This window comes from Harpia harpyja, chromosome 12 (genome assembly GCF_026419915.1).
Source record: "Harpia harpyja isolate bHarHar1 chromosome 12, bHarHar1 primary haplotype, whole genome shotgun sequence".
NCBI lineage: Eukaryota > Metazoa > Chordata > Aves > Accipitriformes > Accipitridae > Harpia > Harpia harpyja.
The window spans coordinates 26,060,473-26,086,230 of record NC_068951.1 but is presented as its reverse complement, the minus strand read 5'-3'; the positions used below and the strand labels follow the sequence as shown (position 1 = coordinate 26,086,230).

General features: G+C 35.3%; 1 protein-coding gene across 2 annotated transcripts in view; it reads right to left on the bottom strand.

The window, feature by feature from the left end:
• The window catches only part of RHBDD1 (rhomboid domain containing 1), a 62,189-nt gene that overhangs the window by 27,694 nt on the left and 8,737 nt on the right, over window positions 1-25,758 (bottom strand). For both annotated transcript variants that reach the window (XM_052803389.1, XM_052803388.1), the window contains exons 2-6: window positions 24,779-25,297; window positions 20,974-21,106; window positions 12,159-12,247; window positions 9,866-9,916; window positions 4,867-4,986 (exon numbers count right to left, since the gene is read on the bottom strand). In XM_052803389.1, coding sequence (XP_052659349.1) covers window positions 4,867-4,986; window positions 9,866-9,916; window positions 12,159-12,247; window positions 20,974-21,106; window positions 24,779-25,211 — 826 coding nt within the window. In that variant the 5' untranslated portion in view covers window positions 25,212-25,297. The remainder of the gene's footprint in view (window positions 1-4,866; window positions 4,987-9,865; window positions 9,917-12,158; window positions 12,248-20,973; window positions 21,107-24,778; window positions 25,298-25,758) is intronic.

Sequence of the window (25,758 nt, the reverse complement as noted above, 5' to 3'; positions counted from 1 at the left end):
GATAAAAATGTACTGATTTAATTTCCTGGAAATTTGCCTGAAGAAAGTGCTGGTGATCAGGATGATAGAGCACAGTTGCAGTTTTAGAAAGATATTTAGAACAAAAGCCCTACTCAAGGGGGAAAGCTTTTTTTCAAAAAGTGTTGTTGGGTACCTGAGACAATACATAGTCTGAATTTAAAAAGAAAAAAAAAGAAAAAAGAAAAAGTTGGACTTCAAGAATCAGATGCAAGTCCTAGCATATGACTTTATGAAATGTATTTTAATCTGATAACATGCACTGCACATTTGAGCATATAATCTATTTTAAGACATTTTTACAGAAAACCATCATAGTCAAATGCAATGACTGGCATTCCTACAATTGCAGAAGGGAAGGATAGCACTGACTGGAAAAAAATTTGAATTATACAGCATTTCTCTACAGTCTTATCACATCAGTTTCATTCTTATTACAATCTTCCATGGATTTGGCAAATTTCATAGACTACTAATATGAAGTCCAGTCTCAGTAGGAGAAAACAGAAATGGGAACCCTTAAAAATTCGCAGAACAGGTAAGCCAGATGCCTAGGTATTTCCTAACTACACCACAAATGTATCTAGGACTAGCCCATACTTGGCCATCTAAAAACTTTGAGTGGATGGGGGTTTTTTTGGTTTGTTTTAAATTAGAACTAAAGAAATGCATATATAGACAGTTTCATTATAAAATATAAGAGGAATATCTATATATGTATACTTATAGGTATTTCTCTTTAATCACAAACTATAAAGACTATCACCTACGCGTTTAAAAAAAACTATGTCTTAAAAAAAAAAAAGAGGAAAATTCCTTTGTGCAGAGACACGAGCTTCCAAGGGATTCTTAACATTATTGAGATTGAAAGACAGACACTTAGAAGTTCAACTCACAAAAAAATCCCAACACCCACCACAACAAAAATGCAAATCCACATCCCACACTAATCAAGATATTTCTTCTGAGCAGAATAGCAAGTAAACAATAGATAAGAGATATGGTATACTGGGGTTACATTAAGGACGGCTGTTAATACTACCATTAAACAAAAATGGCAGCCATGTATTAACTTCATAGTACAACCATACAGTTTAATTATCAAAGACTATGATTTTTTAAACCCAAAATTATTTTCCTGACTTAACCAGAGGAAGAATTATTGCCATTTGTAACCAATATAGAATTATGAGAATACGAATGAAAATTAAAAAGAAAAAAAACACACTTTGGAGAAAAAAATTAATGCTGTTTAAACCGATTCTTGTTTGAGGCAACAACATATCTAAAACTGGGAATGGAAAGAATATAACAGTTCCTTTTAGTAAATGGACCTAAATTATTATGACAGTTTGATAGTCTCAAAACTGATGCCTACATAAATCTCATAAACAAGTCTAGCAATTTCTTTGGTTGCATTAGATAGTGATTAGTATTATTATTATTTAAGAAGTTTTCAGGATATAGCATAAAAACAGAATTGCAGTTCAGGAATACCTGAATACGGAATAAGGGGAAATGCAGTACCTTCATGGTGGGTTTAGATAACCTATGTATGGTATTATAGAAGGGTAACCAGTGAGCTTAAATTCGATGCATGTCTTAACAGAAATTAGTTTTCAGTTGTGGACAACAACTGATACCAGGAGATTCTGTACTATGCCACTGATTCTTTTAATAGCTTAGCAGGTTACTAACACAGTAATTTCTAAGAATGGATCAACATTCCAAATCCATAATGGTACATTTTGTGGCCTAAAACCCCTTAATAAATGCATTTGTCCAACTAAGGGGGGGTGGGGTGGGAATCAATCAAAATTACTGCAATACTTTTTGTCCAAGCTGCAGAGCAACTGTGATGGTTTAAATGTCATAGTTGGGGAGAAAAAAAAAAGATTAATAAGAAAGCCCTAAATTTTGATTGTGATACCTGTTTTTACATCAATTTAGCTATCTATTTCAAATTATTTTACGTAATTTTTAGTCATGTTAAGTACCTGTTTCATCACCCATGTAATTACAAGCAACTGTGAACGTCATGCTTTAGGGAAAAATGTATCACATTCAAAGGAAAGTGCTCATTCAAGCTAATTATTTTTCAAATTAACTGACAGGGAAGAATATCCTAATTGCTCGTTAGCACAGTAAATTTCATCTCATCCTTTGTGTCACTGAAACAGGTATGATCAATTACATGCTCTATATTACTTTCTCTGTGAAATAAGGCATCTGCCTATAGGCAAGCTTAACCTTTAAGCAGCTTATTTAAGGAAATATTTTAAGACTTCAGCTCTAAAGACTTGCTTGTCCAAACTAAAGTGCTCCAGCAAGTAGGAGAAAGAAGTGCAAAATTAAAGCACTCCTGTGAAACCACTGAAAACAACATGTATATATATTTAATCACACCAAACTATATTGGAAGCAATATAAAATGATACATTTTCCCACTTATCTGTGAGGCTTAAAAACTATAACTAGCACTGAAAACAGACACTACCATAGTGTTAAGAAATGCTGCTGTCTCAAATTGAAGTTAAAAATGTGACTTGGTATGCCACAGTTATCTACCAGTGAGATATACTTAGAGATGCTATTTAAATTCTATCTCATGTTTCACCAAAGGGCATTCTCCAAGTAAGAATATATTCCCTTATAGCTGAAAACTTATCTTTGTCCAAAAACAACAAGCAGACAAAAAATACTTACTTACCTATAGTGATGTAAATTATTTAAGGCTACAAATGAAAGCTGCAGGCATTCCACACTGATACATGAAAGCCTTTAATGTATATACTATCTAGTTATGTATATTATCATAATTTTGTCATTGTTATTTGCATTCTGTTTCCTTGATAGTTTCAAAAGAAACTCATTCATGCAGATAAAATTTCAAAACACTTAATATTAAAAGCTTGGAAGGATTTATTTCTCAAACTCAGTGTTAAAAATGATGTAAAACATCATGTAAAAATGACAGTAAAATAAAAAGTATCCCTTACAATAAAGCTCATTTTAGATCCATTCCTTCCCAAAATTACATAGGGCAACATATTGATATGACTTATTTAATTTTTAAAAATTCCTAAGACAGCATGAACAGTAACTAATTCACTATCTTCTGCTGACAAACCAGATGGACTAAATGCTATTTTATTGATTTATTTGAAAGCTAAGATTCCCACTATTTTCTAAGGTTTTCACTACAGTTTGATTGAGATGAGAACACTCAGACTGCAGTAATTTCTAGACCAAATATTTTACAGGAATAAACTTGCTGTATAATTTTTAAGTTTCTAGCTTCACAGTGTTGAGCTACGGTTAGACAGAACTATGCTTAAAGAACAAAGGTGAAAAATGAAGATAACTAGAAAAAAAATCACTTAAAAACACCCTAATTTCCCTAAAAGTCTGCACTTCTGCCTCCCAGGTGACCCTCACAATAGGTGCAAACTTAATAAAGCAAATAGCTGTGTTTGCTTTAGAAAATATGTTAATGAATTTCTCAAACTGGAAAAGCCTTTTCCTATCACAATCTTGCCTCATCTGCTGCCTTTTTAAAACCATCTTCCAGATAACACGACATGTTCTTCGTAATAAAAAATAGGATCACAGAAGGTGTGCAAGTAAAAGTGATGATGATTTGTCAAGACATTCATTTTCATATTTTGCCTGGTATTTCTCTGACAGCCATAACAGTAGTGTAAATTAATTTTCTGAGTGGAGATTTATGAATGGCACTCTGCATTTTAAGGGTTGCAGTTATAAGTAGAGGCTTCTGTATCTTTTTCCTAATGAATGCTTCCTTACACCCAGGCAGATAGAATACCAAGATTATAAAAAAGGAAAATGACGATGAGATATTCAGTCAGGTTATTATTTTTGCTAAGATTAAATGTTACAGCTTCACCAAATTTAAAAGAAATCTTTCAGATTTCTTAAGTTAAGAACCACCAAAGCCTTTTGCTGAATTCCCAAAAGAGTCCATACTGACATGCAACAGATTAAAGAGGAAGCAATGTTTGATAAGAAAAACTATCTAAATACCAGACAACATATATTATATTCATTTCTGTCCTTTATTTTATTGCTTCAATATAAAATTTTGCATAACTGTGTGATGTAAATTTTACATGTGATGCTCTAATAATGTGCTGTCAGTCCTATTAAACAGATTTTCCCTCAAGTCTTTAAGTTTTCAGAAACTGAGAAATGGATTCTACAAAGTATCATTTCCCTCTTGATTTCACTTGCATTAAAAAAAGATAAAATATATCCTAATGAATGTATTTTCTACCAATTTAACTAATACATTTCAGTTAAAAAACCCACCATTTTTATTTCTAAACATTTCTATCTATTTTTATATATATTTTTAGGTCGTTTAGCTAGCTAGAATATAAGCTTCCTTTAAGGTAGAAAAGGATAGCATGAAGAGTAAGAAATCAGTACATTGATTGTCAATTAAATTTGTATAAAAAGCAAAAACATACACACAGTTGACAATATCAATTCTTCTATTATACCACTTCATACTACTTTTTAGAATATTGTAAGATTTCTTTGGCACAGTAACTTAGTTTACTTAAGGGTTTTTTGTTATAAACCCATGTCTTTTACTATAGTAGTAGCAAGGTAATCAAACAGTAAGCAATTAATGCAATTGCACTAAGAGAATGATACCGCATCCTCACACTACATTCTCTGAAAATTCTACCAAGAAACTTTCATCTGTTTCAGAAGATATGTCCAAAATACTGAAAATAAATAGTGAGCAATACATCTTCCCCCCCCCACTCCCTTTTCAGTATGAATCACAACTTAAAATATAAAATGCAATAAAATTCCTACCTCTTTCATTAAGACTGTTTAGCACTGCCCTTTCAAGCTGTTCTTCTTCAGTAAGCCCACCTGTATAATCATAATAACTCCTTGGCGTTCTGTATTGATAACCTGGATAGCCATAATACTCTGTAAAATGAATACAGAATAAAATAAACTGCTGCTACTCAGTAGGAGAATATGAAATCAGATATTATCTTTATGCTTTCTTGCACAAATTATTTTAATTTGGGAAAGAAGAAAATTATTAGGATTCAATTACTTATACAATATATACCATGAATCAATTTCTAATTCACAAACCCAGAGTACGGTAACAGGAAAGAGAAAAACAACAGAAATAAGATGGATCAAACATCTGTTTTTTTATAATTGTTATAAGTAAGTGTCATAGAATTGTCATTATTAAGAAGTTTCACATAGAAATTGAAAGACACTTTTCATCAGGTCCGTTTAACATTTAATTGCTAATACTTGGACACATTATTAATATCACTAGAACAGCAACAACAAAAAGGTATGTTTCAGGCTTTTTCCCACCTGTGTTTCCCTTCCCCCCAGTGTCCATAAACAATACATGCCAATGTCATAAATTCAAGTAATGTTTGGACCTAGAAAACACATGGGAAAAGATTCCTGCAATTTTTTTGCAGTAATATATACAGCTAATATTGTCCTATTGCACAGCTACATCTGCCCACAAAAAAAACCACCACACCATAGATCTCATCTAATGTCACAATCACTGTATGTTGACTGCACTACTGACACTAAGAACTTCTGACCATTTGCAAAGTTTGTCAAAATGAAGCACAAACCATCATCCACCCAAACACATGGGATTTAAAAGAAAAAAATTACTTGGCTAGAAAACTGAGCGAGACTCTCTTCCTTTTAACACAATCTGATCCTGCCTGAGCACAGAAAATCTAAACTGAGGAAAAACTAAGGAGAAAAGTGCCATTTTTCTATTCCATTTTCCCATCTTCAAAATACAAAGCTTTAGGTGATATTTTAATTTCTCTTCCAGACAGCTGACAGGGGATTTTGAAGAACCAAAGTACAGAAGCATTGCCAGTTTCTTCCAACTGATAGAAAATGTACACAAGTTTTTCAAAATTAAACAATTAGAAATATTTTTGTATGAAACAAATACAGCATGACATTTCCTTTTATCTTCAGATTATTAGCATCAATGACAGTCTTATGTTATCTCATTAGTTATATGGATTCCATGTGTAACCTTCTTGTGGAGCTTCTGTGATTAGTTACAAGCACAGACTATGTAGTGGACATATAATTTCTTTTAAAAAATGATTGCATTAAAAAAAATCCCAAGCTCTAGAATGTTAAGACAAATAAAAATAGCAATACCCGTTCTTAAAGTTATACAGGAAAAGCAGGAAAAATTGAACAGAGTGACTGCACACTATTCTGTACAGGAGTATATATATTCATTCCTCTGTGTGTATTATGCAGATATACCTACATATATTTTATACACACATGTATGTGCACATGGATATATGTATACATATATACATTATATACACACACATAGGAAAAAGTGTAATTCTGTCCATTTGCAAATTTTTCCTTTTTGGAACATAAAACTGACACTGGGAGAATTTTCATACATCTGCAGTGAATACTTTGTATTACTTTCCAGTAACCTGAAATTCTGTCATTTCTCAAACGATCAGCAACTCCTCTGGTTAGAAAAGATTATTTTTGGTTTTTAATCTATATGAATTAGTAATATTTTTAACAAACTTAAAAAGCCTTCAAGTCATACTGGCTACGTTTAAGAGACATAATTCTGCAGAAAAATAAAACTGACTGCAGGATACCATTTAGCTGTTTATATATACACACACACACACACTTCGGATTCAATCTTCATGTATTCCCCTTATTGCCCTCTGCATTATGTTAAACTGAATGAACATTTCCTCAGCTATAAATTTATTTTCTGGAGGCTTCAGAACTGCATGCATGAAGACTATAAAAGTTTTGGTACTAAAAGCATGAAATTATCTGATGAAAGAAAAAGGATGTTATATTTTAAGTTTGTTCTATTACTGTATATTTTTGTATGTTTGATGTTTTACACTGTCATCAAGTTATAAGTGCTCAGAAAGCCATAATCTTTTATTTTACAAGAAACAGTTCAGTAACATTGACACATTCAAGGTGTTCCTATTAATCAAAATAAATGTCCTAATACTTTATTCATGAACTGCATTTAGAGAAAACCTAATTCAGTTACTAAATACCAAATGTGTTAAAATTACACTTAAAATCATTTTTTTCTTCTAAAGCTGTTTCCTTGTACTGTTTCATAAAATCTATTCTGATCGTAACTTCATCTATTTTTCTTTTTAAATTGGTATTTAAAGGCAGATAGTAATAAATCAGCAATACCAGAAAATGAAATATTAATCAAGATATGCATCGTTAGCCCATGACACTAGAGTTTTCTTAATTCACAGATGGCCAAATTTATTACATATATCATACACCAAGCAAAAGGTTAAATCTTCCATAAAGACTTCTGCAAATAGGATGAAAGACAATTACAAAGTATATACACAGGGAGTGAACATAACAAATATACATTTTTTTTTAAATTGCAGTTGTAAGTCATTTTAGAGAAATTAATTTGGTACAAAAAAAATAAAAAAAAGTAGTTACAACTAAAGCCAAGCTTGAAAGACAGGATAATTCAGGTTAACCCTCTCCTTTATCTCCCTTTTGTCCACAACAACTCAAAGCAACAGCACGGCTACTTCGGGGACTGCCCAAGTGTACTGGGTTTGTGTGGCAAGGTTTTGGTAGCAGGGGTGGCTTCTGTGAGAAGCTGCTGGAAGCTTTCCCTATGTCCCACAGAGCCGATGCCAGCCGGCTCCAAGACGGACCCGCTGCTGGCCAAGGCTGAGCCCATCAGCAATGGTGGTAGCGCCTCTGTGATAACATTTTTAAGAAGGAAAAAAAAAGTTGCTGGGACAGACAGAAACGGCAGCTGGAGAGAGAGGAGTGGGACATGTGAGAGCAACAGCCCTGCAAATCCCCAGGTCAGTGAAGAAGGAGGGGGAGGAGGTGCTCCAGGCACCGGAGCAGAGATTCCCCTGCAGCCCGTGGGGAAGACCATGGTGAGGCAGGCTGTCCCCCTGCAGCCCAGGGAGGTCCACGGTGGAGCAGATATCCACCTGCAGCCCGGGGAGGACCCCACGCCGGAGCAGGGGGATGCCCGAAGGAGGCTGGGACCCCGTGGGAAGCCCGTGCTGGAGCAGCACACCCAGGCCCTGATGGACTGAACAGTACCTGTAGCTAGGTGAACATTTTTAATGGGGCTGAGACTGCCAATCATAGAAACAGGTAGCTAGCTCATGCTCACTACATAGTCTAATGTTGACATCTTCATTTCACAATATTAATTTTGTTCTATTTCTTTACTGGCCTTTAGATCAAGTGGTTTTTTACTTGAGAACTGGAATAATGGAAATCCTGGGTAAATATACTTTTAAGTTACAACAATCCTTGTTGCTGTTGATAAGGAAAGTAGGTTAAGATCTTTTGGTTAGGAATTACAAAACAAATGCTTCAAAAATATTCAAGGGCCTATAATCTCACTTGTGGGAATTACTAAATGTAATAATAAAATTGGAGGTAGATCATGGAAGACAGAATTCATCATGGAGGATAAAAGCAGCACTAACCTTGGCTCACTGTGTCTCAGAGTAAGTGCGTCTCACTTTTAAAAAATTAAAAACCCTGCATCACTAAACATCAGGGAGCAGTAAGAATGATCAAATGTATGAAATAGTTTTCATATAAACAACCATATAGACTACAACTTTTCAACCAGAGAAAAAAGATGACTATGGTGAGTATAGGACTGAAGTCTATAAAACCATAAAGAATATGAAGAAAGTATGTGAATGATGAAGGTTTAGTTTCCCTTCCCAGAGAAGAATTAGCGTGCATCAAATGAAATTAGCAACTAGCAGGTTCAAAAGAAACAAAAATGACAGATTCTACACCAGGAAGTAACTGTGAAATAATTCTTCTGTGATGTTGTAGGTGTTTAAAAGAGTTCATGCCAATTCAAAGAGCTTTTGACAAATTCATGGAAGAAGAATCTATCACGGGCTATTAAAGACAAAATTCCCCCATAAAACTTTCTGCTGAGAACATCTTTAAGTCAAAAGCCCCTGCACACTGGCAGATATTTGAGGGAGTTATCACTATATATTTATCCTGTTCTTACATCAGATGTCTAGGAAAGAGTATAAATTACTGCAGGAGAAGATACACTAGGCTATACATCCCTTAGCTCTGATCCAACACACAGCTCTTCTCACAGCTGGCTCCTATTCTGTCCCTCCCAGACAAGGCCTCCATCTATTATTTCTATACACTCCACATATAAAGGCTCAATGTTCTGCACAAGTGAATCAAACGTGCTACATTCAAAGTGTGCCAGTATTCCAACTATCCATCTATATACTGTGAAGATAGCCTAAACTTATTCTGGTGAGGAGTGGGCTTTTTGCATGTAATTTAAATCAAGATTTAAAAAAGCATTCAAAGGAAGAAGTTCCTTGTCGGATGGGGGAAAAAAAAATCCCAGAATGGAACAGATAAATTTGCCAGATCAGGGCAGATTTACCAAGGTTCAAAGGGCTGCCTTCAGTAGACACAATTTTCCCCCGATACACCTTCTGCAAAAGGGATGATATTTCCCCAGGGTAGCATTTTATGAAGTCATGACATTAATTTGAAGTTTAAAGCCTGTTGTACAAAATACATCCACACAGTTCCCTAAAAAAGAGGTGAGATATGGCCAGAGAATTAATGCAAGTTTAGCAACTATACATATATGCAGAATATCTTGTATATTATGTATGTTTCCATTTAACTAGCTCCTCTACAGGTCTTCTTTCATTAGCAAAAATGATTTTTAAAGCTGGATTAAGTTTTTAGGTAAGTGGGTGAGAGTACCTACCTGAATAGTAGTCCCTTGGCCTTGCAGGGTCAGTGAATGAAGAAATGCCACCTAAATAAGAATAACACACGTACTATTAGAATAAAATAATCACATTGTCTTTCTTTATAAAATACAAAAATCAAATTTAAAGTACTACTTCTTTCAGAGTCTGTTTCATAAGATACAAATATGAAATCACGCATATGTCTGAATTTTTCTGGCATCGATGAGAAAATATAGTATTGGCAAGCTTGTATGTTGTTCCAGATTTTATAGTAGTGTGCCATGTTTAAGCAACATATCCATGTAAACTAGAAAAATGCAAACTAACCTAACAAATGTTCTCCAGAACATATAATGAATAATTTCTGCACTAAGACTGGACATTGGTAAAAATGGGTTAATGCACAGAAAACTGAGGACTGGAATAACAGTTCACTGTTTCTGCTCTGCTACATAGGAGAAAATGATGACCTGTGTACTGGAACACTCCTTCCTCCAGGTCTTAGTCACACAGCAACAAGATCTCCACAGGATGTTTTACTAACAGTGCCATTGGTTTTATCAGAAAATCCTAGAATAATTCAGTTTGGAAGGGACCTCAGAAGGTCCCTAGCCCAACTCCCACTCAGAGCAGGGTTAGCTATGAGATCAGACCAGGTTACTCAGTCAGGTCTTTACCTTGGTCAAGTCTTGAAAACATCCAAGGATGGAGACTGCTGAAATCTCCCTAGGCAGCGTGATCCGATGCTTGACTGTTCTAATAGTCATCAGATAGCCCTCCCATGCCACAGAAACATGCAATATTAACACTTAACTAATGTGACTCTTTATGTCTGTTCACTCCAGTAGGGTAAGAAATCTGATACTTTAGTCTCTATTTTTCCCACTTAAAAACTGCTAAACATTCATGACTGTCCTGGTTTTAGCTGGGATAGAGTTAATTGTCTTCCTAGTAGCTGGTACAGTGCTATGTTTTGAGTTCAGTATGTGAAGAATGTTGATAACACACTGATGTTTTCAGTTGTTGCTAAGTAGTGTTTAGTCTCAAGTCAAGGATTTTTCAGCTTCTCATGCCCAGCCAGCCAGAAAGCTGGAGGGGCACAAGAAGCTGGCACAGGACACAGCCAGGGCACCTGACCCAAACTGGCCAACAGGGTATTCCATGCCATGGGACGTCACATCTAGTATAGGAACTGGGGGGTGTGGGGGCAGGGGGATCGCCGCTCAGGGACTAACTGGGTGTCAATCGGCGGGTGGTGAGCAATTGCGCTGTGCATCATTTGTACATTCCAATCCTTTTATTAGTACTGTTAACACTAATAAAATGACATCATTATTAGTTTCTTCTTTTCTGTTCTATTAAACCATTCTTATCTCAACCCACGAGTTTTGCTTCTTTTCCCGATTTTCTCCCCCATCCCACTGGGTGGCGGGGGGAGTGAGTGAGTGGCTGCGTGGTGTTTAGTTGCTGGCTGGGGTTAAACCATGACAATGACTTACAGACTGTATCACCAAACTACAATAAAACCTCCTGTGAAAAGCATACACATGTGAACAAATTTCCCACTATATAAACACCGTATCCATGGTCAACTTGATGGCACAGTCATGAATAAAGTATTCAACCTACTAAGTAATCAGACATAAAAACCAAATATTCTTACAACCAACCCCAGCACAGCTGTTGTGACAGGGCTTAGACTTCCAATTAGAACACTGAATTTATGAGAGTGTTCATATGAAAGTTTGCAGGACTGTATTTAAAACAATTGTTAGACTAAAGATGTCTAAAGATACAATCTTTTTTAAAAATAAGTATTACTACAATATGAAAAGCTGTAGTAACACGTTGGAGAGCTTGAGAACTCCAGTAACAATTTCTCAAGCATTCCACAACCTTTTTCAGACTGTAGGGACTTCCACTAGAATGGACAGAAGTAGTAGAAATCAACATGGAAACACATTGTATTCTGGCATATTTTTACGGCTTTACCACACTTCATTTAAGTAACATTTTCATTGACATCCTGTGTGAAACATTTTACTCTAAATAAACATTTAAAAAGAAGGGTAAAAGGTATGCATCTAAGTAAAAATATCTGAAAGACGCATTTACTGGTTCTTATCATCCATATTTAAGAAAAAAAAAGTTGTGTTTTTTCTTCTGCATTCACTTTAATAATCAGCATATCTTTAATTGCCTAAAAACTTGCTGGAATGGCCTGAATTTCTATATGCAAGACTTACTGAATTTTAAAAATAAAAGCATCTCTTATGCAAATTCCATAAATTGAACAAAATTAAATACCTGCACAGGCTTTCATGATCTTTTTCAGAGGTCCCATAGTGTACATCAATCCAACAAGAATCCCTGCCAGATGCCCAGCAAAAGAAGTCCTACAAAAAAGGAAAATCTTGTGAGTGACAGAAGACTCTTTTTGTAGGGGTCCAGAAGGGGAAGTGCAGAATTTATAACCGAGAAAGTCCCCAAGTGAGACCAAGCATAGAGAAATGACTTGCCTGCAAGGACATAGTACCAAGTTTCTTTCTTCATAACTACCTTAAAATTGGTAGGTATATACAGTTACAGAAAAATATCAAACAAATATCCTGAAGAAGCTGGAAACTAATTGGAGATATCTTTTAAATTGCTTATCTAAAGGACAGAATACAATTTCCCTAAAAGCGTTTAAAGACTTACTGAGGTGGGAAACTAGTTTTAATCTATAAAAAATTAAATCCACAGAATTATGGTGAAATGTCTAAGTAGGATCTACCAGAACCATTTACAGTTTCAGGTGAAAGCATACAGTACTTTCTACTGCACTGTCAACACAATCCTACAATTAGTCTGAAATAAGCATGAATGCAGATCCATTGCAATCTTTGTAATACAGTGCCTTCAAAATTTAAAGAACGAGTGAAATGCTGAGATCCAAATTCTGTTCTATACATACCAACAATTTCTTTAGAAAAAGATCATTGCCCATTTGCATAGCGAATGAAAAGGCTTTAGAGTCTTTTGAGAAATCAACATGGAAGCATATGTTTACAGTAAATAAGGAGATTTGCTCCAAGTATTGCCATGACTATGGGGTACTCTCTAAATTCAAAAACCAATTTTCAGCATTCAAGTTAAGAGTTAAACACTTTGGTGTTTAATCAGGTATAAACATTAATTAAGAGTAAAATCTGTTGAGTTTAAACACCATTTGTAAATTGTTCACCTCTATTATGAAGTTAGAGAAGTCAATACACTAAACATTAAGATTTCCTAGTATATGCAAATTATAAATAACTCAGTTCACTGGGTTTACACTGGTCGTCTAAAGATTCAAGTAATATGAGCTTTCTTGCCTTTATAAAGGAGAAATGAAACCTCTGTTTAATGTAAAAATAGATTTAAACATTACGCTTTTTACATTCTGGTCAGAAATCTGAAAGAGTTACACAGATGATAGCATATGCACTCATGACAATACAACTTCCAGGCATCACTGGTAAAAGCATACAAGAAAATGCATGTGTCACTAGAGGGAGATAAATACCAAATGTAAATTCAGTCTCTTGCCACCTGCTTAACCACAAACTTGTATTCTGCTATGCAGAGCTGCAGTTCTCCCCCATACGTAACCAACAATTTTTAAGAGTACCACATAAATGCTGATGTGAAAATTTATAGGCAAGAGGTAGTTACCAAAATAAAGTATCTATAAGGAACTAATTTTCCAAACAGATTTTTCCGGAACAGATTTTCCAAATTTGTGAAAAATACATGCCTGACTTGGAAAATGTCTGTACACAGAAAACATTAAATACTTCAAGATGCCTTACTCGAGAAATCACCAACATGAGATTGATTCACCTATATTCCTGGCAGTGTTTTAAACAAATTTTATGCTCATCTTGATTTATCTGAGCACAACACTGTTCCACAAAACCCAGAATCAAGGTCTTTGCTTGCCATACAGTAAAGCTGTATATTTACACAATACGAATAATCAAAAACCTTCAACTTCAAGAAGTCTATAGGGGGATAATTTCCACTTCATGTCTATTGAATAGGTTAGTATACTAGATGCCTAAACATCATTGATTGTTTAATTATAAATTTAATTCAAGGAGTAGAAACTTATAATGAAAATGTTTAAACAGTGTTTTCTAAATGAAAAATAATATCAGATACACTGTCACACATATATACTATCACTGACATGCAGAAAATGAGTACATTTGATAAATCACATCAAGTTTTCACCATACGCTCTCACAAAATTAATTTGAGTGTGATCAACAGTATCACCTTGCTACTTGTAATTGCTAAGGAAAAGCAATTCTGTAGAGTACAGAAAGACAGGTTCCCTTACATTAACAAAATGCTTAACGTTACAGCCAAGTTAAGCAAACACCACTTCATTTTAGAACATGTTACATTGTAATTTACTCAAATGATAACTTAATATCTTTTTTTGCTAATGCTTGGTATCATTTATATTATGGAAAACATCTTTATAGATATTTTCCAAACATAACAACCAAAACATATAGATAATATGCAATTTTACAAAACAAAAAGAGCAGTTTTAATAAAAAATTTTAATGTTGTCAAAACAAATTAAAAAAACAAAAAAACAACAAACTCTGCAGCAAAATTCTGAAGTAGTTAACTTGTGCATTTTTCCAGCTGTTTTGAGGATGGGTAAGGTTCCAGAGGACTGTAAGGGTATTTCTATACCCATTCTTAAGCAGGGAAAAGAAGGGGGGGAGACAAATAGAAAAGGAGGACGACTCTAGTCAGAGGACTACAGACTAATCACTATCTTCTGCTCTCAGGTAAAACTATTTGTTCAACAATTACTAGGACACATAATTTATGCATACAACCAAGGTAAGAACACCAGAAAACACATTTGTCAAGAATAAATCATGTCAAATCAACCAAAATTCCTCCTTTGACAGGGAAACAAGCCTCATGGAAAGGGAGAATTAGCAGATGTCACACATGCTGTAAGAATGCAGCACTGTCTCACAGCATTTGTCATAAAGACAACTGAAAAACCTTAAACTCTAAAACTGCACTAAGCAGATCCATAAGTGGTTGGTAAGCCTGACTTAATACTTACCAGTGACTCATTATCAAACTTAGGCTATGAATCAAGTGGATTTCCACAAGTCTATTCCAAATACTAGTTACAAATGACAAGCTAAGAGAAGCTGTAAGGGTCACTGGAGATGTCATTACAATTTAAAGCAACCTTGACAAAATGAAGTAGTGGTTTGGAAAAAACAGGGTTCAATTCTATAAAACAAATATGGAGTTCTGAACATATCACAGAAATCATCAACTATACAAACAGGCTAGAAGTGACTGGCTAGTAGGAGAGCTTCAGGATAGAACCTAGGGCACACGGTGAATTATACAATAAAGCACAGATCGACATGTCACACCACCATAGAAAAGACAAGCATTTTACTGGAAATATGTAAACAGCAGCACTATCTGGAAGTAAAATGAAGTAGCCTTCCACTCTACTCAGCAGTGGTTTCAGCTGGAGAACTGAGCCTACTTTTTGCATACTGCACAAAAAGAAGAGCAACAAAAAACCTCAGAGCCCACAAAACAACTTCTGAGAAAAGACTGAAGGGATCACAATCACTTAAGTCTACTGAAGAATTCTGTCAGATACAATAGTCTTAAAATATGGAAAGGATTGTCACAAATAGGAATGAATACACTCTCCACATTCTCTACCCATAGTGTAAGGAGTAATGGACACAAGTCACAGCAAGAGATTTAAAAACATTTCAGTAGTAGAACAGACTGCCTGGAGAAACTGGGGGGTCTCCATTCAAATGAGGCAGAGACCTCCCAGATCCTGCTGGGTTCAGGGCCCATTCTCTCCCATGCTTGCCTCCGCTTCGCAAGGCAAAATGACAGGGCTACTAAGACTCTGCAAAGAGCAATCAGAGTTTATTATAGTGATGATCTTTAAAAGTGCATTAGACTAAATATTGATAAGTATAAATTATATATACACACATATATGTCTGTATATAAACATATACATGTTTGTCCTGATGTTATCATTCAGAGCATTTGTTCTGAGATCAGATTCACTCAGATCCTCTATAATCTTTCTTACTTTATAAAAAAGTAGACTGGAATCATTCAATTTAACTAAATTACAAAAAAAAAAAAATGTTTTACACATGCAATTGATGTTCTCCTATCCACATGCCCTAGTCCAAAGTGGATACTCATATTTCCAATGAACTTCAATATATTTGAACAACTAATCCTGAATAATACTTCAATGTCACTCTTGTTGAGATTTTACTACCTTTTACAGTGAATTTTAATTTTCAGTAGATTGCTTTTTTTAAAAATTTGTATAATAGATTTCTTGCCTATAAGGATTTTGGCTGAAAAGAAATTAATAAACAGTTTACAAAAAGCACAATAAATTGTGTGAAGAAGTCTCGTCCAAGCACATATTACCAAGGCTCCTTTCACTTTCATTATAAATTCCACTCTTCTTTCTTGACTAATCCAGAAAACTGAGGTTACTCCTATTTTCTGCTTTTTATATATAGTAAATAATCCTGGGTATAATTAAGAACTCTTACAGTATCAGCGATAAAGCAACTTCCATTATCAACCGATTCCAAAATAGGCTTTTTACACTATTCATAAGAATAGAAATGTCTTGACTGGAATGTATATTTGACTAGGTAAAAATTTACTGTTATTTTTCAGTTAGACTAACAAAGAAACATTCTCATGATTGCAACGTGATAAACTACTGCCTTTTTTCCTGCTGGTTAATTACAAAAAATTGACATAATTTTTTTTTTCCACAGTACAATTTTCAGTTTCTATAAAACAAGCTGAACTTTGAATGGGAATAAAACCACGTTTCTTGACTTTTTAAATTGCATGTTTTTTTCTCTAAATGTCAATGAGCTTTATCAATATTAACTAATGCTCTCCGTGGTACCAAGAAATTCAAATGATGTCTCATTTAACTTTTTGTTTGAAAACATAGATATCCCCAGAGATCTTACTTATGTCAACCATTCACTTCATACTAACGATAATTATGCAATATGTCTAAATACTGTTTCCTGAAGACATTTGCCATCAAGCTGATGTGCACATTACTTCAAAAAAAATCTTCTAAACAGAATTAATTATACTTTTTCATTTGGCTGTGTAATTTCCACGAAAACTGGTATCACTAGAGGGAAAAACATTTGGACTGCATTTGCTTTTCACATGTGAGAGATTCTGACCCAATGTTTACAAGCCTCTCAGAACTAATTTTTACATTAGTATTGTTCCAGTATCCTTACAATGAATTCAAATCAATTCCTCAGTGTTGGTGAATTTATCCTGCACTGTTTCAATTCTGTGGTGTCAGCCAACTGACTCAACAAATGCAAACAGAGCAAGAAAGTCTACACCTATCACTTAACTTCCGTAACTTCTTCCTAACAGCAAACCCCAGTCTGGTAGGCATTATTATTCATACATGCAATTCTCCCACAGGACAAAGCCGCTTATTTAGCAACAAAAGTATGTCTTTAGCTTAAGCCACTGCTGTAAGTCTTTTGTGAAAAGATCTTATTTCCATGCATCTCCTATACCAAGGCTAGGCTAGGAAGCATGCATTCACTAAACAAGCAAAGGAATAATATCAAAGTGACATACTACAAGAATCTGGACCAACTTCATTTTTGAAAAACAATTTTTTGAGACCATGGGAATCAAATCCATGTATTTATACATAGTTTATTTCCAAATTAACACAAGCACAGAGTCACCTGCACATGACAATTTAAACACTTTGCTACAAAGTTTAATCTTACTTAGAAAGTAGGCCATGTAGTCAATTTACCAGTGCTAAACAACCTACCTGAATGCAAATTAAACCAAATTAAATGATTGCATAAGTAAAAGTCAATTTGTTTTACACAGGCCTATACAGGAAAATGCCATTGCTTCTTTAAATGGAAATGGGAAACTTGTTAGTAATTTTGTAACATGTTGGGAAAACAGCACAGAAAAGTAAAAGCTAGGGTTGAAAAAAGAATGAAAGGCTATAAAATGGTTGCCATCACGTAATGCCATTCCTGTCAAACCTGGGGTTTTTTTGGTTGATCGGTTGTTCTTAGCCCTTTTGTTCCTGAGGAACAGTTCTCGTCAATAAACAGCATAATAAACAGTTCAACAGTAAATCTGACTGATGACCAGTGATGACTCAGTGATATCCCTAAGCATTAAACAAGGGAGAAATTAAAAAAGCAGATGAAAAAGAAAACATACAGAAAAATCTCATGAGGTTAAGTTTATTAGAGTTATGCAAAATATTTGTATTCACACCAGACACTGTACCAGGATTGAGACTGAGAAGGGTACAGGGCAAAATAATCAAAATTTAAGACCAGATTTGTCAAAATATGTTCTTATATTTTCAAATATATATAATTTTTTTTTTGTGGGGTTTGTTTTTTATTTGGGGGGGGTGTGGGGGTTTTTTTGTTTGTTTGCTTTTTTATGAAAAGCTCAGTATTCCTATTAAGTTTACCTGTTTTGACAGTGATCTGCTTTGAGATTTTGATTTCCCATGGATCCTTGAACCCAGGTGAAATGAAGCAACAACTAATTGTCATTGTTGATTCATTACACGTTACAACTGTATAACATTTTCAATTGCCAGCTATGAATGCTTATGACAATGATCTGCATCTCTATTGCCAAATGTAGATCTGTTGCTGTGCTCTTGTTCTTGTGTGGAATAGTTTTCAGTTTGCAAAGTCTTCTCTATTTTTTAAGATGAAGAATGCTAACAAGCATCTTAAGTTGCCAAAAAAAAAGGTCAACAGAACTGGCTCAGATCAACTCTTATCAATACAGCTTATTCAGAAAAAGTTATGAAGAAAAACTTGCAAACAAACTTAAGACTAGAATTAATTTAGAAAATAGAAAAAACTCAAGTCAGAATTATACATTTCATGGATTGCATCATCCACAGATCTGGAAAATGTTATCAGACACCTGAAAGTCAGTAACTATAAAACCTACCAAAACACAGGTCAAAAGGAGGCCTAGAGAAATGCCCAAGTCAATTTTCAGAGATGCAGTGAGCTACAGAAATGTTAGACATCTTTGAGATCCTCTGAATTCCAGAAGAGCAAGTCTCACTATTTCTGACAAAACTGCGAAAAGAGCAATTCTGGACAGTCACAATATCAAACCTCAACACTTCTGAACGCCGAAAAAATAACATCCTCTACTCTTCTCCACTCCCAACTTTCCACTCTCCCATTATTTTCATCCTTTGTTACTCTCAACTTTCTGAAAAAGAAGTTTGAAAAAAACTGTAATGTCCAGCTTCCAACCCCAAAGTGTCATCTTTGTCAGTCTGATAAATATTTGAGTTAGTTCAGAAACAACCTGAAAGATAAACTTTTCCTTCAATAGCGAGTATAGGTAAAGCACCTCCACGCAAAAAGGGATAGATGACTTAAGATACCACATGCCCAATTCTGGAAGATGCATAGAGATTAAACGTAAGGTAACTTTTCACGTGCCTGTTCTTCCACCAAAAAAATAATCCCAATGATTGCTACAAAGCCTACATCTCAATATCCTTACTTTACAGAAGGCAAAGCTTAGAAGGATATTACATATCTTTTAAAATTTCCCCATAACAAAAACATTAATGAGAAAGAAAACAATTAACAGATGCCAGTAAAACCCTAAATCCTCTTCTAGCACACAGATCAAAGTTTTCAATAGCATCAATATTACTTTTGAATCCTTCATTGGTTATGGATTCTCAGGTGATCCTGATAAATCATGCCACGATGGCAGGTCCAAATTTATTGCATGTCTTTCTGACTGGACAGAATTCTGCCCCTATTACTGACCTCTTATCTATTCAAAACTAAATTATGCAACTTTATCTACAAAGGGACACCATTTAATCAGACACTTCAAATATTACAACATGCCCTGAACACACAGATGAGCATGTAAGAGCAATGCTTTGAGAGCTACGATCTTTATAGTTCATTTCAAGGCAGTCGGCAGTTACTAATTAAACATGTGTTCTGGGACATGAATTTCCAGAGATTACTACTTGTTTTCTATGGCCCCCATTATCATTTAAGTGCTGTGAAATTGTCCTATCAAGATTGCATGTAACAATGTAGACATTCTTTAGACCAGGCAGCAATCTAAGCTTCCGTAAAATTATGAAAAGGCTTTTGACATTATTTCTGGACCTTCTATACACTTCCTACCCCAAAGACATTTCTCCAGTAATGCAACTGAATAATAACAGCACCCAACCGCTAAACTCATGCTCTTCCTCCACCAGATACAGTATGATATGTTCATGTTTTTACTCAAGACATAATACTCTTTCATTATTCTTTAATAATAAAATAAACAGTAGTGTTAAACAGATCACCAAATAAAACTATGTTCAGCTAGCATGGCAGTTTATATTTTTCAGAAGAATGTTTTTAATGCACTGAAAACTTTGGTTTTATACTTGTAGTAATGCCATGAAAGTGACCTCTCAGCTCATACTTAAAATTGCATTTGGGACAGAGCACTCCAGTTCTTCTACCTTTTAACCTAGGATTCCTTGCTGCAGTCAATCAGGCAGTAAGTCATAACGCAATAAAACCATTGCTTAGCATAAATAATATTTGAATTCTCATTCTGGTCTAGGAAATGTTCTATCTGCGATATCATAGTATCTGATGAGTATGTCAGTACTGCTCCCCCCTTTTTTTAAAAATCTGAGAAGTGGGAAATTGTAAATAAACTGTGATTTGGTAGTTTGTAAGTTTGGTGTCTGTACTTCACATATATTCTCCAATATGATTGACAGTTATAAAATACTATACAAGAAAATTACTGATTTGCAACTACAACTCCAGAAATCAACTGCCAAAGAAGAGAAAGGCACTGTTCTCACAGAGGCAGGGGCAAATGAACAAATCCATTTGGATACCAGTTAATGTTACACATACTTCATAATATATTTCAAACTACTTCAGGTAGCCCAAATCTCTTCTCATAACTTTGAAATATTAAATGCACTTACCCTGGGGAGATTAAATGAATAGCCACCAGCTCTACCCAACAAGCATATTTACTGGGTATCTGTAATCCAAGGACACTGCTGACTCTTCCCGGATTGTAATGGTTGTTAAGAACTTTCAAAGCAAACAAGACTCCTGCAAACAAGAAGAAATCACATAAAGAGATAAGTACTTGCACCCAAATAATAAAGAAATGCAAACAACTTAACTACTGAAATTGAAGTACCATGCAGTTTCACAGCAGCACAAAGCATACTGTTGCATGCCAGAACAGTTCTGTTTTTTCAGTGATACTTTTCAGTGACTTAAAAAAAAAAAAAAAAAGGATTAAAAAATTACACATTTGTATAACAGCCAATTCTAAGTTGCTTTTTAATATGCCTACTCACTGTAGCTATTCAGGTATTCAAAACAATACAAGCAATTTTAAAATGGGAGTTTTGTTTGACATAATTGACAAAATTATTGAACTCAAAAAAATGTTCCGTGAGTTGAGAAAAGCCATTACTGAAAACAAGACAAATGGAGACATGTGAAGCTCAACAGTAGGCTCAAATTCTGAATTAATGGAAAATCATCTTACATATATTCCAGAATCACTTGTTTCTGAAAAAAAAAAAAGTATATAAATCACCTTCACTCACAATAAATAATCATTCATTTCTAATTCACTGCAACTGTTTTATCATGCAAGCAAATAGCCAATGACAGAATGAATTCACATAATTTACTGCAACTTTCAAAATGTTTTTGAAAAATCTCCTCTCAAGAGAAAGCCCACACAGTTGTCTGAAAAAAAACCTGAAAAATTGACAAGTAAAAGATTTGACAGAGTTTAACATCAATACAGATATACTAAATAAAAACACAAAAAAGGTTTCCCTCCCCTTCTAACACCATAGAAAACAAGAGATAGCAAAATTCCTTAATCTACCCAGTGATGTAAATATTGCTGGGTTAGGATCAAATATAAACAGGAATGTGTGTATGCACATCCACACACACTCATGCTATTTGCTGCTGATAAAACTGGACTTGTTCATACACTATGAATTTACTAAAGGGGAGAAATATTCAATAGCAGCAGTGTAGATTAGGAGTCATCTCCATCCAATCCACCCTGGGCTCGCCAGAACCCTGTCTATACAGTTTCAATTTTTTTTTTTTTTTTTTTTTTTTTTTTAAGGTTTAAGTGTCTATTGGAACTGCCTGACCTCGTTGTCAGGTTCCATGCAAGGGGACAAGGGGCAGGTCTGTTTCATCCATTTAAAATAAAATAATAAAAAAAAAAAAATCCAGTCATCCTAAAACTCTTAAAACCTGTTAAAGTGAATGAGTCATAAATATGCATACTGACCGGCTCTTAAAGAAATAGCTATCAGGAAAATACTTGTATTTTTTTCAACAGCTGTTCCATATACATGCCACTTGCCCCAACTGAAGAGAAGTTACCTATGCTGAAGATCATGCTGAGAATGTTGAAGGTTTAGAAAGATCGACTATACATACTGTCAGAGCTACTTTAAAATCTGCTGCCCAAATAATGGTCGAATGCATGTGCACATAGGCTGCAGTCACACATTTCCAAGCTTTGAATACTCAAAAGATGCTGCAGAAGGTAAGTGACATCAGAACAGGTTGCAATACTCAATGCTAGATCTGAACTATCCATCTTGCAGAACATGTAAATTAAAAACCAGTTAAATAATCCCTAAATTGAGAAAAAGCTTGACTTCTTGTCCTCTGCACAAATGTAAATCAGAGGCTTAGTCCCACTCTCTTTTTAGTTCACTAAAAAATCCAAAATATATGTTCCAGCTGATACTGTAGTACGGCTGACATGAGTCTCTTGGAAAGAATGAAATGGGGACCCCATCTGGCCCATCACCAATGCTCTTCAGTAACTTGGTGCCTTTCTCAGTAAAGCATGGGAAGCCATAAACCTGCATCACTTGGATAATTATATCACTAAATCTAACTTCCCTTCTGTTGGTTCAAGGAAAGGGACATAAAAGTTGCTTGCTATCTTGCTAAGTGAGAAGCTGGAGACTAATCTGGTGAAAAAACCTTACAGTGAAATCTTAACTAACTACCCTATTATATGGTAGTATTATATTCCCAGTTATATAGTATAAAGAAGTTTCATCATAAATTCTTGAAATATTCGCCCTTCTCATTCCTGTTAAGAACTGGATTGATACTAAGCTGTTTTAAGGTATGGACTGACAGGAACATAGAGGAAAAACCTCACATGGATCGTGCATTGTATAAGTGAACACCCAAAATGGATACTACTTCACAACTTCTAGGTCTCAACTTCTCATCCTACAGTCTAGAATGATACAAGAAAAGAGGTTCAAAAAGAAGCTTGAGGGCAGCATCTCCCACTTGTTCACAGAGAGTAGTATTACAGAGCACACTTCCCCCACAAATCACCCAGCAATAGTTGGAGTACTGTATAAGAGCAAAGTCTAGAAAGTCCAGCTGAGACTAGACTGAGGGCACTATTTCAGTCATTTTACCACTAATAGTAAATACTCAGTAGGGTTCTGCAGTCACTGTTAGGGAACAGCAAGAGTGAGATGCTCCACAAAGGAAGGGTATCAAAAGGGAACAGGGAGGCAAGCAGGCAGCAACCTCCCCAGTCGGGGCCCAGTCCCATAGTCCTTGGGCAAAGCACACTGGGCAGGCTGGTGACGGTAAGTGGGGTTGGCCAGGAGCCCAGATCAGCAGGCACAACCTCCTGAGAAAGCAGAGCCAAAGAAAGTCAGGAAGTCAAGTCAGGCCAGGTCAGCGAAGCACATGGCCAGGCACAGGTGCGACGTAGCTCAGACAGGGACAACGCAGAGGGCTTGAGCTTAAAAGCAGCTGCTGAGCAACGGGGTAAAAGGCCCCCAGTGAAGCCTCTCTCAGCTATCTCACACACCTCTTTTCCCACTAGTCTGAGGTAGGTCGCAGCTACCCCATGTCAGAGCCGTCCTTAAACACAGGCACTCAAACCCCTCAGAGGAAGAGGTTGCACTCAGGGCCCCTACAGCCACCATAAAGGCCAAGATTACAACTGGGTATGTCTTGTTACCAAAGGGTGGGTGACCAGATAATATCTGAAGCTCCAAATGAGCAACTACCAGCATGTTCCAACTAGTACAGATTCAAATACCACAAGGAACCCTTCAGAGGTGGTGTTGAAGCACCTTTCTCAGAGGCTGAAAAGGAGTGCTTGCCTTCTAATGCTAGGTCCCAAGGACAGCAAGGAAAAACCCTACGCACCTAGAAGAGCAGTGCTACTTCTCCACTTGACTGCAGATTTTTTTAAAGAGAAGTAGTTCATTGACTTGAAACTTTGATCTCCTAAATGAGAAGACAAGACCATCACTGGAAGATGACCAAAATCAGGTGCTTGGATGTTTCTAGCAGAAGCAAATTTAGGGGAGTCTCTCTAAAGACAGGCATGGATAATTTGTAATTTGAAGACAAAAATTTTAAAGTGATAGGCTTTTCTAGAACACACCTAAGAAGCATTATTGACATCAGAAAATGAAAAGCTTCAGACTTCAAATAGTCAGTGACATTAAACAGAAAACATAATTCTACTAGGATGATCATATTTTTCATGTTCTCAGGTAAAGACACTGCTGGTCACAAGAACATGAACTGAACCACATAATGTTCATACCCAGAGTACATGCTTTAAATTAAAAAACAGGATAACTTTACTATCCATTTTCTGCATTCAACAAATATTGTTATACAGTACTTATAAGTATTAATTTTACGCATGTAAATTGGAACAGCTATGTGCCTTACCTGAAAAACCTACGGCACAATTCATTTCATATGAAGGATCATCCAGAATTTCCATGAGCATGAATTCCAGTACCATATAAACAACTCCAATCAGCACTGAAAATACTGCAATTATGTATGCAAACCATATGCTCTTAAGCTTTTTTTCCAGCATTATCCCCTTCCAAAGCATGGAAATCATGTTATAATATAAATGCCAGTCATCTGCATGGTGGACAGGAGAAAGCAGTAAACGCTGCCAGTCCTTTCTGTAGAAGCCTTCATTTACACTGATACACACTTCAGGCAGCGGCCTCACAGGATTCAGAAAGAGAAAAATGTTCAGTGCAAGTACCCCAAGGGTAACAGAAGGAATATTCTGGAGACCAACTTGAGAAATTTGATAAAGCAGCAAAAGCAGTCCAGCATTGACTCTTCCCTGCCTTCGTTGCATTATTACTTCTTATTCAAAAAAACGTGAAGATTATTTCGAAGTCTAGTCTTTTGTTCAAATTCAAAACCATACAAGTTTTGGAAATTCTGAAAGAAAAAAAGATAACTGCATTATTATACATATACAGGTGTGTTTTCAAGCTCATCACTGGTTTTGGTTTTTTTTTTTTTTAAACACAGCAAATTCTTCAAGCTAATCAGCTAAGAGCTCTTCTTTAAATCAGAAAAAAAATTCAAATGAGAAAAAAAAAAAATCACGATTTTTAAACTGGTATAAGACACAAATAAAAGGGATTTATACAGATAATCCAGACATGCATTGTGAGAAAAAGGAGTCTGCAACCTCTCTTTCACGTCCCTGGACAGGCTTTACTTCATCTATAAAATTCCTGGGTGTTCTACACATATTCTTATTAATAACCTGATTGACTCAGAATTATTAAAATTTCAGGAAGGGAACCAGTTAAAAATTCTTCTCTAGAGTCTCGGTTCTCAGGCTTTCTATCTTTGCTACATATACAATTTTTTTCATGACCATTTTTCCAACC